Source organism: Blennius ocellaris (assembly GCF_963422515.1).
Source record: "Blennius ocellaris genome assembly, chromosome: 16".
NCBI classification, from domain to species: domain Eukaryota; kingdom Metazoa; phylum Chordata; class Actinopteri; order Blenniiformes; family Blenniidae; genus Blennius; species Blennius ocellaris.
In genome coordinates, this window is record NC_137665.1 from 16,321,202 (window position 1) to 16,336,878 (window position 15,677).

General features: G+C 44.9%; 1 protein-coding gene across 1 annotated transcript; it reads right to left on the reverse strand.

The window, feature by feature from the left end:
• Positions 1-858: 858 nt before the first annotated feature.
• Positions 859-11,275, reverse strand: znf281a (zinc finger protein 281a). The gene is made up of 7 exons (XM_080512221.1): positions 11,222-11,275; positions 9,523-10,002; positions 5,925-6,026; positions 4,363-4,489; positions 3,266-3,349; positions 3,059-3,177; positions 859-2,965 (listed from the first exon to the last, which is right to left on the reverse strand). The coding sequence occupies exons 2-7, from the start codon at positions 9,934-9,936 to the stop codon at positions 1,496-1,498; spliced, it is 2,316 nt and encodes a 771-aa protein (XP_080368347.1). The 5' UTR covers positions 9,937-10,002; positions 11,222-11,275; the 3' UTR covers positions 859-1,495.
• Between the last annotated feature and the right edge of the window lie 4,402 nt (positions 11,276-15,677).

Below are 15,677 nucleotides of genomic sequence, written 5' to 3' on the forward strand. Positions count from 1 at the left end.
TAAACATCGACTAGACAATAATTTGTAACCTGCACTTCTGAGGAGTAGGCACCCAACGTTTTTTTTTTTCTTTTTCTTTTTTGCTTTGCTTTAAAAAGGGGACAAATATTGTTTTTTTTTAACTCTAATAAAGGTATACACATGATCCGGACAGCTTTACACTTAAAGGCCAATTCATACTTTCCGCGTGTCTGCGTTGGGCCACGTACATAAATATCCTTATCTTGTACAATCACAATCTAAAAGAATAGAAAGATGTCCAAACGCTTTCGGAAAGCAGGAGAACGCCGGCCACCACAAGTGGAAATCTTTTCCGGATCAGAAAGTATGGAAGAGCCTTTAAACTGGTTGCCCCGGTAACACTTCCATCACTAACACGTTTCGATAAGAAAGCAAAACTGCTACGAAACTAAAAACTAGGGGTCTGAATTACATTTACATTATCCCGATTAAATACTGCCCCCCCCCCCCTCCCCCTCTCCCTCTCAACCTAACCTCCCAAAATACGTAAAGAGAAAACATGAAGAAAAGCCCACACCCTCCCAACTTTTCACCCCCCCCCCCCCCCCCTCCCCGTTTAGAAAAAGGCCAGCCCACTCCCCGATGCTTCATCGTACTCCATCCAAGAAAAACAAAAAAACAAAAACAGAAAAACACAGCGGCTCAAAAGTGCTGACTGGATTCTTTTCATAGAAATCAAGAGGAAGAGGACTTTCTATGGCTGTCCAACAGCGACCTCTATTGGCCATAAAGAAGCCCAGACATCACTTCTCCTCCTCTGCCGGCAGACCTCGAGAGATTTAAACTGTCATCTTACACAATATATCTTCTTATAAATATATAGACATATATTTAGATATATATATGGCCCTTATTGAAGCAAACATGAGTTTCACATTGACATGAAAAGTACCATAATCTCTATGTAGCCAAGTAGAAAGTGTATTCAGTGTTCAAGTGAGCTGGCAGCAGTCCGTTTACAAGTAAGAAAACAACAACAACCACCTCTTTGACGTCTCAAACCTCGCTTCACCTCGCAAGCTGTCCAATTTTATTCCTGAGTAATACTTTCGACCTTGTAACAGACAATAACATGTTTTTTTTTTTTTTGCGATTTTAAATTCTGGGATATTCCCTGCCATCGCACCGATTTCTACTATTAACTCCCCCCTGCACACGTGATGAGTAAAGTTGATTGCTTAAAACACTTCACGTCGCTGGGGGAGGAAAAAAAGCCTTTCAAAAAAATGACTTTCAGCTCATGAGCCATCAATAAACAGTGAATTACATTATTTAAGTTAAAAAAAAAAGAAAAAGAAAGAACAATAACAGTTGCATCATCGCGGGAAGAGGAGTGGGCAAAAAAGACAGAGCGTTCAAATATAGATGTCACTTAAAAAAATAATAATAACAATAATAATATTAATAATAATAAAATAGGAGCGCTACAAAAGATTCAAAGTGAGCGGCAGAGTGTTCTCTCCCTCTCAGGCTCTCATCTGTAGCTTTGGCTTGTCGGAGTTTTGGAGCCCGTGTTCCCGGGCTCGCTGACATCGGATAACAAACTGCTATACCCTGAGAATTCAGACACCGGCGTCCGTATCCTGTGATCCAGCTCGCCGCCGGAGTCGGCGCCGTACGACAGGCCCCGGCCGTCGGCCTTGAACTGCGAGCCGAAGGCCTGGGCAAAGTTCTCGATCTGGTAGGAGGTCTTGGAGGAGTCCAGGGGGGTGAGGTCCTGCACGGGCGCCAGCGCGTAGACCGTCTTGCAGGGCGGCGGCTCCTTCTGGCTGCTCAGATCGCACGGGCTGATCTGGTAGGCGGAGGGGGGCGTGGCCGAGTGCTTCTCCAGCTGCTCGCTGAGCTCCTGCGACGGGGTGAGCTGCTGGTGGGCGGAGGCGTCCAGGCCGCCCAGGTGGAAGCCGTGCTGCGGCGACGAGCCCGTCAGCATGGCGAAGTGGGACTTTGGCACGGAGGAGGGCAGCGAGGGCGACGCCACCGGCTGGCCGAAGCCGCACTCCAGCGGCGACGCCGAGTAGATGTTCTTGTCGGCGTACAGGGGGTTGCCCGGGTGGGAGGCGGCGAAGGGCGGGAAGCCGGCGCCGTGGGTGGTGCGCTCCAGCGTCTGCAGCAGGAAGCGCGAGTACTCGTGCATCTTGTCGCCGGACGGGCTGTGGGCGTCGGCCGGGGCGGCGTGCAGCTCCACGTGCTGCTCGCCCAGGTCGAAGTGGGCGTCGTGGGGCGGGCCGTCGGGCTTCTGGGCGTAGTGGTCCAGGAGGCTCTGCAGCACCTCGTCCGGGATCCCGGACCTGTCCAGGCTCAGGGGGGCGTCGCCGTCCAGCATGCCCGAGATGTCGCAGCGGATGACGGACGGCTGGGAGGACAAGTGGATGCCGCCGTCGTACTCGGCCGCCGGCAGGTAGCGCCGCTTCTTCACGAACTGCATGGCGTCGTCGTAGTTGCTGCTGGTGTGTCCCGCTTTGGCCCCGTGGCCCTGCATGAGCCCGAGGCCGTCCATGCCGCCGCCGCCGCCGCCCTGCTCGGGCGGGCCTTGCTTGGCCGCTTTGTCCAGACTCTTCCGATTGGCCTTCTTGAAGGCCAGCTTGGGGGCGCGGCCATGGTGGCCATGCTGCATGCTGGGTCCCGGCTCGGTGGACGACGACACCACGTGATTCCCCACGGAGTAGTCGTGGATGCTGAAGCCCTCCGGCGCCCCCCCGTGGAGGTGAGCCCCCCTCGCCCCTCCCCCGTCCCCCTTCTTCCTCCTGCGCACCCCTCCTTCGCCGGAGGCTTTGGACCGCCCCCTCTTCCTCGCCGCGCCTCCAGCGCTTCCCTGAGTGACTCCGTAGCTGCCGTGTCCCATGTCCACACACCCCAGGTCCATCATCCCCGGCTCCAGCTCCTTCTTTATGGCTTCTCCACAGGTTCGCTTGTGCTTCAGCAGTCGGTCTGTTCTAGAAAAATACTGGAACAGAGACGGAACGCGTTTTGTTTTTTGTTTTGTTTTTTAGAAATAAAGATTTCCTTCAGAGCTGGAGAAACGAGGACGACTACAAACCTGTTGGCAGGTCTCACATCTGTACGGCTTCTCCCCGCTGTGCGTCCTCTTGTGCCTCTCCATGTGGTACTTCTGAATGAAGCGCATGTTGCACTGGTCGCAGCTGAAGGGCTTCTCGCCTGCCGCACAAAAACAGGAGGTTAGTCTCTCTCTCTCTCTCTCTCTCTCTCCGTCAAGCGGAATCGGAGGCTGCAGTCGCTCGCTCACCGCTGTGGATCTTCTCGTGTCGCTGCAGGAGGTACTTCTGGATGAAGCTCATGTTGCACTGGCTGCATCTGAACGGCCTTTCACCTGATGAGCGGCGACAAGAGACGTGAAGTCGTGTTACGTCCTGATGAATCGTCTTCAATATATAATTACTCTCAGCACTCCTATGAACAGCTTTCCAATACATTCGACAGGGAATTCGTCTAATTCTTGATATATTGTCAACATAATACAGAGCAATTGACTGACATTGGCTACATGATGACGATTGTTGTTCTCCGCATCCTCTGCAGAGTGAGTCTTGAACCAATCTTTTTAAGCATTGCATGATGGGATAGTAGTATTTCTTGCATGCATGCTCACGTCGCCACAAAAAGAACTACTATAACAGACTGCATGAGATTACACAAGTGTTTCAATTGGAATTAAAATGGTTTTGCATTTAGTTCTCCTGCATGTCTCTGTGCCTGTGTGCGTTTATTTACCAGCCTCCTCCACAGTGTGTGTGTCTGTGTATGGTCGCCCTGCGTTTTGCCCGTGTTAACTGGAAGCGATCGCTCAATTTAACGACTGCAAACCACCGTAATCTCATTTGGTGGCAAAATATTTGTCGGGGAGCAGAAACACAAAACCAAAATTGACTTTTCATCCCTGACATGATCAACAGTGCGCGACCTTTGTGTCACGACTCGGCTCAGTGCAATCAATTCACTGGAGAGCAGTTGGGGAAACAATACCATCGTCTTGCGGCGGCTAATCTTCTGCAGGAAGGACTCGGGACAGTCAGACGGGCGAACACTGAAGGATCTAAATCTGACGAATGCTTTGTTTTGTTGGAAAAAGATCCGTTCTATCGGCACCGGAAAATAAATGAGTTTCAGCTATCGGCATGCCTCCACTACTCTGTGCAGATGAGATATACACACACACACACACACACACACACACACACACACACACACACACACACACACACACACACACACACACACACACACACACACACACACACACACACACACACACACACACACACACACACACACACACACACACACACACACACACACACACACACACACACACACACACAGCACCTGTGTGTATGAGGACGTGTCTGCGGAGGTGATAGGAGCTCCTGAAGGAGGCGCTGCAGTGCTCGCAGATGTGCGGCTTGTTTCCCGGGGAGAGGCTGTTGCCGTCTGCGTCCAGCATCATCGATTGCTGTTAGAAGAGAGGAAAGAAACTCAGATCCTGCAGTAATTACGTTACACTGAGTAGTAAATCAGCAGTTTAGAGCTCGCAGCCTGTTTCGGGGGATTATCACAGTAAAAAAAAAAATATATATATATATATATATATATATATATATATATATCAATTGCGCAGCATATATTTTCAAAAATCCATGTGTTTTCCCAAGGAAATTGGGGTAAGTACAGATAGACATTTCAGTTTTCTTTATCTGGATCTTTAATAACCCGTCATTTGATGATGTCCTGAAAGGTGTAGCATGAAGAAAAAACCCCAAATCCACTGTGCCAATGCAGCAAATATTAAAATCAATAGAACTTCAAAAACATCTGGAAACTTTGCAGTGTTTCATTGAATTTCTGTGAGTTACTTCTTGAGGGTTTGTTCTTTTAAAACACTGGATTTTCACAATTTTAACCCAATCAGACTGTGCTAACTGAAATAGAAAGCTGCAGAAAGTCAAAATACTTTTGACAATTTCTTTCAAATCATGTATACGTACGCATACATAGAATTTTGGGGCCAAATGACATCAAATGCCAACACCTGACCTTATTTGTCAAAGTCTGTAATGTACAGCAGAATCTCAAAAGATGAGAATACAAGAGAAAAGCATGGAAACAGTTTATATTGATTAAGGAAATTGAAATATGTCAGGAGGCCCATTAGATGGCGCTCCTCTTGTTATAATAGTTTTGTTTTCATAACTACTCATCACATAAAACGTGTTAAAATCAGTCACCAGAGCAGTTGGTCAATCTCTTTCTGATGCTCCGTGTGTGTTACCATCCCTTATAATATTCACATCTCTCAAAATCTACATACAACACGCTGCTTCTGTGTCTGTAGCTTGAAATATTGATGGGTTGTGTCTGTTTTCGGTCAACGATTGCAAGGAGAAAAAAATAGCATCCACTTGTAATTTTAAATGCAGAGCTCATCGACCTGTGGGAGGGTCAAAGTGAGTCTCCAACTACTAGAGGGAGTGGCCATTTCCCCAGGTGATGTCATGAAGGGAAAACCTCTTGAATCCCCTGTATGAGTACACGTCCACCAAGAAGCACATCAGGGAGTTGAGAGACTTTCTTCATATCTGGGGCTTCGTACACAGGGACACATTAAAACCAAATTTTGCATAATATGGGCTTTTTGACGTGGGCGCGTAACTACGGAACAAAGCACTTAATTTCTTTGTCTTATAATCTCCTCGGATGCATCTTTTATTAAATGACGCCGCCTCAAACAAGCTTTCAGTTTCAGACATTTGTCAGGTTGGTTTCAACATACCAAGATTTCAGAATATTATTAATTGTAATTAGAGATAACCACTAAACCTGGACAAAACGTATTTTCGCATCATATAAATCCACACCTTCGTAACACAAATCATAAAGAGCGGACAAACCTTTGCCTCGCTTCTCTTCTTCCTTGGTTTACCCTGCTGTCCGTCACCATTTGACCTCCGACCTTTCCTCCCAGTGGGCTCCTTTCCTAACTGACTCGGCAGCTGCGGGGATGACAAAGGGGAGAGGAGGAGGGCCGTGAGAGCGGGCCGCCATCAGGAAATCACTTGATTGAAGGTTAAGGGCCTCAGCTCCAAAAGAAAGAAAGAAACAAACAAACAAAGAAAGAAAAAGAAAAAGAAAAAAACCTTGCACACAAACAAGCCGGTATTTGTTGTGCACTGCAAACAAACAAAACACTCGGACAGCATCTCTGCCGCCGTCGGTTGGAGAGTCATTGTGCGGGACGTGGCTGGAGTGGGCGGAGTGACAAGAGCGCAACATTTATGGCCCCTTTATGGATCCGCGGCCTGTAATTCACCGCGGGTCCGAGGAAAATGCGCAAACTGCCGCGGCGCGTTTTCCAAACAAACATCCGCGGCAATTACTCTTCGGCGCGGCATTCACCGGGAGGGTGTTAATTCAGAAACGGGCTCCTAATTCCCTCTTTCTTCTCTCTGTTTGCCGTCCCACCCTGCAGCCTCGCTCTGCGTTTGCCCCTCGCTGCCATATGGAGGCGGACGGCTGCACCTGCCGCAATCTTGGGACTGGAAAAAAAAAAAAAAACAGCCGCCGTGGTCGATTTTTACGAGGGCAGTTTGGCTCGGAGGGTTTTAACAAAACATAAAAACCTATAATAAGTATGAAAGGCAAAGAAATAGACTGGAATTAAACCCATTTACAGCACACACACACACAAAAAAAAAAAAACTCACTTGCTGACAAGTCCAGATGTGTTTGATAGAAATGTTGCACACAAATTGTTCCACCGTTTATTTCTTCTTCTTCTTCTTCTTTTCTTTACCCGACGTGGCCCTTTGCTGGACAATAATTGATTGTGTTTTGCGAGCGCACAGGCCCGATGACCCCAGATGACTCGCCATTGTTGGGGGGAGTGTGCATGTGTATATTTCTATTTGAATAAGCACAAAAGACGTCTGAAATGAAGTGCGAGCCCAAACAAGACAGCTGTGTCCTCGCCAAGGCGCCCGCATTCACGCTGGGCCTGCGTGACATCACCCCTGCTTTGCATCTCAGTGGATTTATGCCTCCATAACTACTTTCACACAAGCTCCTCGCTGCCGCCCCCCTGCTGCCCCCCACAGAGGGGCTGTTTGGAGACAGAGAGCTGAAATGTATCCGAGTCGATCCGAATGATATTCCAAATGACAACAGGAAAAACTGGTCAAATATAAGAAAACCAATCACTGGAGAGAAAAGCACCTCATACCGACATTAAATAGATAGGAATCGCAGCAGAAAGAAATACACCCAACTGGAAACTGTGAGTTATAGTAAAGGGACATTTTCTAGATATTGTGACAAGAAGGCTTTAACGACAAGGATCCGGTCTGTAGCAGGGGTGTCAACCATAAAAGCTCGTCGGCCAAACAAACTGTCAAGTGAATTGATAATGTTTCAAAGAAAATTGAGGTTTTTTGTTGTTGTTTTTTTATTTCTTGAAAGTGATTGTTTGCTTGGAACATAGCAAACTAACATTAAGCCTCAAAGCCATGCTGTAAGGGTTGTAAAAACATGCATAATGCAACAGTTCACTGTATTTTGCACCGAAAGGTTTCATTCAAATTGGCTTAACAGACTAGAACAGCTTTGTCATTATGTGTGTCATGTAATTAAACTGCAGATGCTGCTTCTTTGTGCATCATTTAAAAAAAAGTGTCCAAAAGTACCCATTATACAAAACTATAATACAGATATACTGATAGAAGCCGTAAAAAGTAAATAATTGAAATTGCAGACAATTTCTAAATGATTATAACCAGAACTGTCGATGAGACTAAAACACTAACATCTAGGTCAGCTGTTATTCAAGGATCTCATGGCCAAAGGATAAAAACTATTTGAAAGTCTTGGGTGTGCGGGCGTTCGTTGACCTGTAGCGCTTGGCAGAAGGCGCCAGTTGGAACGGGCGATGTGCTGGGTGGGAGGAGGCTGTGAGGTCGGCCCTCGGTCCTTCTCTTCCAGGGGAGCAGCCGATGATTTTCTGTGTTGTTTTTGACCCCGTGTGCAGCCGAGCCCCCGGCGTCGCAGGCTGAGATGCAGCATATGAGACGCTTTCGCTGCCGGGCCGGTAGAAGCTGTAACCTCTGCTGGGCCTTCGCCATCACTGTATCAGTGTTGGCAGATCAGCTTAACTCTTCTCAGATGTGCTGACATTGTAGTCATTTTGCGAAAATATAGACTTTATATAGATTATAGATTTTCATCACGCATACATGTACAAATTTAAATTGTGGAACTTTTTTTACCAGTCTGACCCGGTTGAGACAAAATTGGGCTGTATGGGCATCCTTGAACTGTGTTTACCATCTGATCTACAGCTATACTATGGATAGTAAAAAAAATTTTTTTTAAAGCATATCTCCTTCTTTCATCATCAAATGCAATGATTTGATGAAAAGAACTTACGAAGTCTTTCAGCCTCTTTTCTCATAAAATGTAATTTATTCTTAAGAGCTCGGTGATTGTCCTTGAAGTTGATTGTTTTTGAGGAGAACTCAGAAAATGTCCACAATAAATTATCCCACAACATAAAAAGGTGTCATTTTCCATCTCCAGTGAATAGGTTATTATTTTCTGCACAAGTGCTGCCAATTGTTTGAAATTTAACAACAGTAACAAGAAGCTTGAATGTTGACATCAAGGACGTCAAACACATTTTAGTTCAGGAGCCACAAACAGCCTAATTTCATCCCGAGTGGGCCGGACCGATAAAATAGTGCCATAATAACCTGGAAATGTTAAGGTTTTCATTTTGTTTATGTGGTGCAGAGTGAATGTGATGAAAATAATCTTAACAGAAACTCAATTTGAATGAAACCTTCTGGTGCAAAATACAGTGAGGTGTATAAAAAAAACCGGATCATACAGCTGTTGCTTTATGCACATTTTCACAAACTCACCTTGACAGCGTGGCGTTGAGGCTCATGCTAGTTTGCTATTACCGTGTTGTGTTCACAACTCTCAAGTAATTTGTTTTAAAAAAGGAAGTCTATATTTTCTCTGAAGTGTTTCCATTTGCTTGGTAGTTTGGCGACTGAACTGGAGCCGATTATGGCCGACGGGACTTATTTTTGACATTACTGGTTTACCTTGTACACCAACAATTGACTTGACATGCACACTCTAGCACCATTCGTTTTCAAAATATTGCCGCCAGATTTCAACTTTAAGTCGACGAAAATGGGAAAAAGTGTGTTTTTTTCTTGTCTGTATTTGTCCTGTAAACAGAACCTTGAGTTGTGAACCTGCTTTTCAATTAGACGCAGCATGAAAAGATAATTAAATGAGCCACAGCTGCATGATGACATCTGTAGAAATGCATTTCTATTTAATGGAGTCTTTACTTTATAATCTTTGACGTCAATAAACTCTCTCGGTAGCATCATGAGGGGCAATAAAATCATTCACATGAACGTGGCGGCTCAGCGGCTCTTTGATCAAACGGCTGGGTGTAACGACCCCGGCGGTGGTACTTACGCCGCCCATGTTGAGGTCGTGCACCAGCAGGTTCTGGTTGTTACCCACGGTCACCTCCAGCAGCTCGCCGCCCTTCCCGAGACCCCCGGCGTAGAGCGGCATGCGGTAATCGTGCTCCGACAGCTTCTCCTGCTTGATGCCCGTCATGTGAATGTAGTCTCCCACCGGCATGCAGCCCAGCGCGCCGCCACCGCCGCCCTGGGCGCCCATGCTGCAGTCGGGCGAGTCGCGCTCCTTCTTCAGGATCATCTCCTGCGGCGGGAGGTCCTGCATGACGGAGTGGGCGGTCAGCCGGGTGAAGCTGGTCACCGGGGGCAGGTGACTGAACATGATCATGCCCGCGCCAAAGTTGGCGTCCATGCCGCCGTTGGAGCGCAGGAATTCATTCCCGAGTTTGTCTTGGATGAGGCTCATGGTGAAGGGGACGAGGGGGGCGGGGGCGGAGGGGAGGGGGACTACGGGGAGGCAATCAGTTTCATCCTGCGGGGAAAGAGACGGGAAAGCGGATGATGATTCAAACGGCAATAATACAACAACAACAACAAGATCTAAACAAGCACGATTACTGACAATCCATCTGTGAGGAAACACACAAATAACAGTCAACAGACACCGGCTACAGAGCCTGTTAAGCCGGGTCTTCAGGAATCAGTGTCACGGTCTCTGATCTCACGACCGGGCGCTTAGCGGGATTAAACCGGCGGTTTGTGGGTCAACAAAAGGCTACAGTCTGGAACAATGACGGGCAGAAATGAGCCGCGCGTACGGCGCGCTGAAGGCTCCCCGCTTCATTACAGCATGTGTGTGTGTGTGTGTGTTTTGGTATGTCACGGAGCAGAAAGGTCACGGCGACTGCAGCTCCGCGCAGACACAACACCAGAGGAGGAATGACAGGATTGGAGCTGTGCGTTAATCTCTTTGATGGGCCTGTCTGGCCCAGTTCATCCCATTTGCATGAGCTTATCTGCCAATGAGAGTGCGCACAGGCTGCTTTAGAAAGACCGCTGATGTAATTATGGGGCAGCGGCAATAAACAAACCCGGTCCTGGAATGGCTGGGAATTACTTCCTCAGGAACAACGTACCCCAGGAATAACGGAAGGCCAAACTCGCCGTCTCACTAGTGAAACCTCGGCTGCCCCCTCTGACTCACCGATTAGTTTTTACTGGAAGAGTATGACTCAGGATTTAACCTGAGATCTGGATCGCTGGCTCTGTGCTGTCCTGATGAGGCCGAGTCATCTTTCTGTTGCATCGCTTTCTAAATAAAACAGTGCATTTCATACGCAACGCACATTATTTCTAATAAGATTGCTGGTAAATGACATCCTTACTCTTTATTCCACAACTTGAATGTGCTCTTTAATCCATTATTTGGGTCTCTGGAGATGCTACCCGTCCATCACAGAGCCGACACAGAGAAACACACTTCTACAAGCCAGTGCCTCAAATAACCTTACTTTAGATTGTAGTATGAAACCCACACACTCTCACAACGAGTCACCAATCAGCACAGCATGAAGAAGAATGCTCAGGGAGGAAAAAAAACACTTTTCAGAGTAGTTTTAAATACTCAAAAATCAGATTTAACCTGAGCTTGCAGCCTCACTTCTGAAGTTGCTATGAATAAATCCAAAACCCAAATGTTTACATGTGCAACGCTGGAAAACGGAGATCCATTCAAACGATTGGCATCTCACCTGGCCGCATGACTGACGCGAATCGGTGGTAAACAGTAATGATCCTCAGTGCTGATCACTGTTGCCTCTTGTATTGATCATAAGTCTCGTGCTGCAGCAAAAGCACACACAGATCAAACTCTTAACATTTGGCACACAAGTTCAATCTAAAGCCTGAAGTGTGTGTGTGTATGTGTGTGTGTGTGCGCTGCTCTCTTTTACCAAAACGTCCCACCACGCTGGTTGGAGATTAGCCACGGAGCTAACCATCTGGCTCAGGCCCTCCTTCTCCGTCTTTGTGATGCGGGATCAGCCAATAATTAATAATGGCCACGCAATAACAGCGACGGATCTGCGCCTCTCCAAGCAGCGGAGCGCACCAACAAACCGCAAACAAAGTCTCTGTTTTCAGTCTGATTCACCGCCGTGAAGCGAGTGGACACACTTACTCCGGTTCATTAGGTGAAGGAAAAAGTTGATATTAAACATCTTTTTGAATTACAGCCAGATATCGACGCACAGACGCTTTACGCGAAAAGAGAGGAGAGAAAAAAAAGAGAGAAAATTATGAATGAAAGCGGGGTGAAGTTAGAATCCGTGTCTGCATTGGTTCCCCTCCAGGAGTTTGTGGTTCCTCTGACGGGACTGTGAGTGATGGAGAGTCGGACTTGACCCAAAACAAAACGGCCCGAGCAACTCCGGGAACAATGATGCTGTTAGCCGCGGCGGCTAACTAGCAGCTAGCGGCGCGCGGCGCGGCGCTCGCTGCGCTTTGTTGTCTGTCCCGTGAGGAGTTCCAACTCCCGGACCGAGCGACCCGCTGCAGCCCCGACCCCCTCCTTCCCCACAAAACCCCCCGGCCCGGACCGAGTCAAGCGTCTTACCGGGGCGGGACCATGACCCGCGGCTTCGCCTGGCGTGCTTCACCCTCCGCGGAGCGTTTCAAACATCTAGAGGCGACACATCGTTCTCCCGCAGCGGCTGCGTTCTTCCATCTTGCCTCGGCGCAGAGCATTCTGGGTCCCGCAGGCAGGACGCGTCCTGCGCGGCGGGGCTCGAACAGGGGGACCTCGGACCGTGCAGTGACACTGCACACGTATACAGCAGAGAGAAAGAGAGAGAGAGCGAGAGGGCGAGACACACACACACCAACCCGTGTGTGTGTGTGTGTGTGTGTATATATATATATGCAATCATAACACACACTGCAATGCACACAAAAACCCTACTATACTACCTATTTACACACACGAAGGGGGACGTGTGTCCTGAATGCGGTACTCAAACAGGGGGACCTTAAAGCCTGCAATCCCACTGCACACAGGCACACATTTTGAAGACTATATTTTGGATGTTTTGACTTCCACTTCAAAGCATAATGAAAAATAAAATATCACAACCCAACAGCTAGTGTCACGTGGTCTGTTTACACGTGCAGTGTTTCACTATATCACAAATGTATACAGTATATGTACTGTATATATGATGGATCGAGTGAGAGGTAAAAGTTAGTGGGGTGGAGTGGGACTTATTAACCTTCAAATGAAAACCTTAATTAACAATCACAACTATCAAAACAACATATTTATACACATATAACACAAATACATTTATGGAGAAGACAAACATAAGCTTTCATAGCTACACCTCTTGAAATTACTTTAATTTGCAAAAAAAAAACCAAATACAAATCCAAGGCTGTCACCCAAAGCAGGAGGTCTTGGATCATTATAATTTAGAAATACTGCAAGTGGGTGTAAAAGCTTTAAAGACTATCTAATGAACAAGCCAAGCTGGGGAGTAATAACTAATAATTTACTGTTATACTAACACTTTTCAATAGCGGCAAATAAACTATCTCACTAAAAAGAGATGGCTCCTTCGAGTCCCAAGAGGTTCATCAGAAGTAATTGAATTCATTGCCAAAAGCAATATAAAATTATGAATTTATTACTCATGTAGAAAACATACTGAGCATTATATAAAATATTTATTACATGGAACAGCATGAAAGTTATAAAAAAAACAAAAAACAACCCATGTTAATCTGGCAACAATGACCCAATCTGATTGTAAATGAATAATTTATTGAAGCTTGCAACTATTTACAATGAAACAAACAATAAGATAACAGTTTTTAGACATCCAGGCTGTAGCCTTGACCCTCACAGTGAACGCACAGACACACATCATAAAGCTGAAAAATCACAAACGATCCATCAACCACATGACGGGGAACTGAGAGGAAGAAACTCAGCTTAGGAGGAAGGAGTGACTCAAATTGAGCAAACTGCCAATTTTTTACATTTAAATAACTTCATCGACATAGTTCAAGTTACACAAAAAATATTACATTTGAAAGCTAAACTGCAGTAACAGAGTTATTTCTTCATTCTTAATTAAGCTGACAAATAAAAAAACATGATTTTTTTTGGCTTACATACACAACAGTTGTTATATATTCATATTTAACACAATTTAAAAGCATTTATCAGATTATGCTGCTCACTCCTGACAATTTGGAAGAATTGGTTAGTTTATTTTCCAGGTTGGACAATACAGACAAAATTTTAGTTTGGAGTTTATCATCATTACTTGTGTCCTTCCTGAGCCTCCAGCTTCCTTCATTCTATTCACAGCGCTTCCTGAGCTTTGTCCCAAACACTGTTGTGCTAAAATTATCCGTGGAAATCCAAACAGCATTTCAAAACATGAGGGACAAGTGTGTTGATAGTGTAGTTTGGACAATTAGGTCAACTCTGTATGGCTCACTCATTGAAACGTTTGGAAATGGAGAATTTCAACATAAAATACCTACTTTTTTATTCTTCTTTTTATTTAAACATTTCTGACTATCTAGAGTCAGTCTCTGAAAAAAGAAAACACAACAGATTTGTATTTATATTTTGTAAATAAATATCTGAAGAAATTGTAAATGTGACCAAAATCACATGATATTCAATAACTTGTATTTTAAAAAAGTCTTGTAAAAAGTCCATTGTTTTGATAGAATATATCTAAAAAAAAGTTTCTACACACCTTTTTGTTTCATCATGTTGTAAATACTGGAGTTGGTCTTTTATTGCATTTTTTAAAACAACATTATGAATATTATTATAAGAGACTGGATACTATATATTCAAATTTGATTATGTATTTCACAATCATATTATTATCTTAATATTTTTTAAAAAGTATATACATTTGTATGAATACATTTTATCTTATCGTACCAAATCATATCTTACCGTATCGTACTGTATCACACCTCCCGCGTCACATTGTGTCATTTTCCACCGCATATAAAATCTTATTGCATCATATCATATCGCATTGTATCATATTGTATTTCATCGTAACATATCGCATCATATAGTATTGTAACATATTGCATTGGATCATCATATTGTATTTTCTCTTGTGGCGACTTTTCTTATAAGAGATGAATCTATACCATAGGCATAGATTAAAGGGGTGGTTTCACCAGGGTCTGTCTTTAAACAGATAATCAATTTATAATTCTTAAATTCTTCTATTTCTTCCAGCCCAGGATCATTTAAGTCTCCGCTGAAATCATGAAGCCTCGGGTTGAATGGCAGCAGTGAACAAAGCTGTCTGAAAATTCAAACATCTGAGGTTGATTGTTCTCATAAAAGCAGCGCGGGTCTCAGAGCTGCCATTCAGAGGCCGGACCCTCAGATCTACTGGATGAATGGCTGTGCATACATCTAAAAGGAAATCAGAGTCGTCCCCCCCACACACACACACACCACCACCACCACCCCCACACTTCTAATTGCCTTCAGTAATGAACCAATTAATTCAGAAAGCAGGAGTATAATTGAATTGAGGGCTGTGGAGTAATGCAAAATAAAAGGAGAAAGAAAAAAAGGTCAGCAAATGCATTTTTGATGTCCATGCTCTCTTCACACGTTGGTGATGACGACCCACACGACTGACGGTAATGTCTCTTGTCTCGGAGGGTTTAAATATGCATGATGGACTCAGTCTTTCTGAAAATCAGTAATTGAAATGTGAGAATATGGATTAACATCGTGCTCTGTAATTAAATTAATACTTAATGTAGGAATCCACTGACTGGATCGCGTCAATTAATAAGAGGCTCAATCATGAAGGTGGAAACTGACAAAGTCAGATCCGACTTCATTAAAAATTAGAGAGATTTCAACTTTGCAGGGCTAAGAATGTCATTATTCATTAAAAAAAAAAGTGGTTTTTTTTACTATTATCTCAAAGTGATTTAATAAAGTTCATGTATTTAAAGGTGGCCCTAAAAGTCATGATTTCACACCTTCAAAATAAATAAAAACTCCAGGATTATAATGTTCTTAAGATAAGCCTCACTTGACAAAACTGTAAATAGCCTTTATACTTGCATCCTATAAACCTACACTTAACAGAGATTTGTTGAAATTGAAGTTGAAATTCCTCGCAGCGATCACAAAAGCAATGAAAT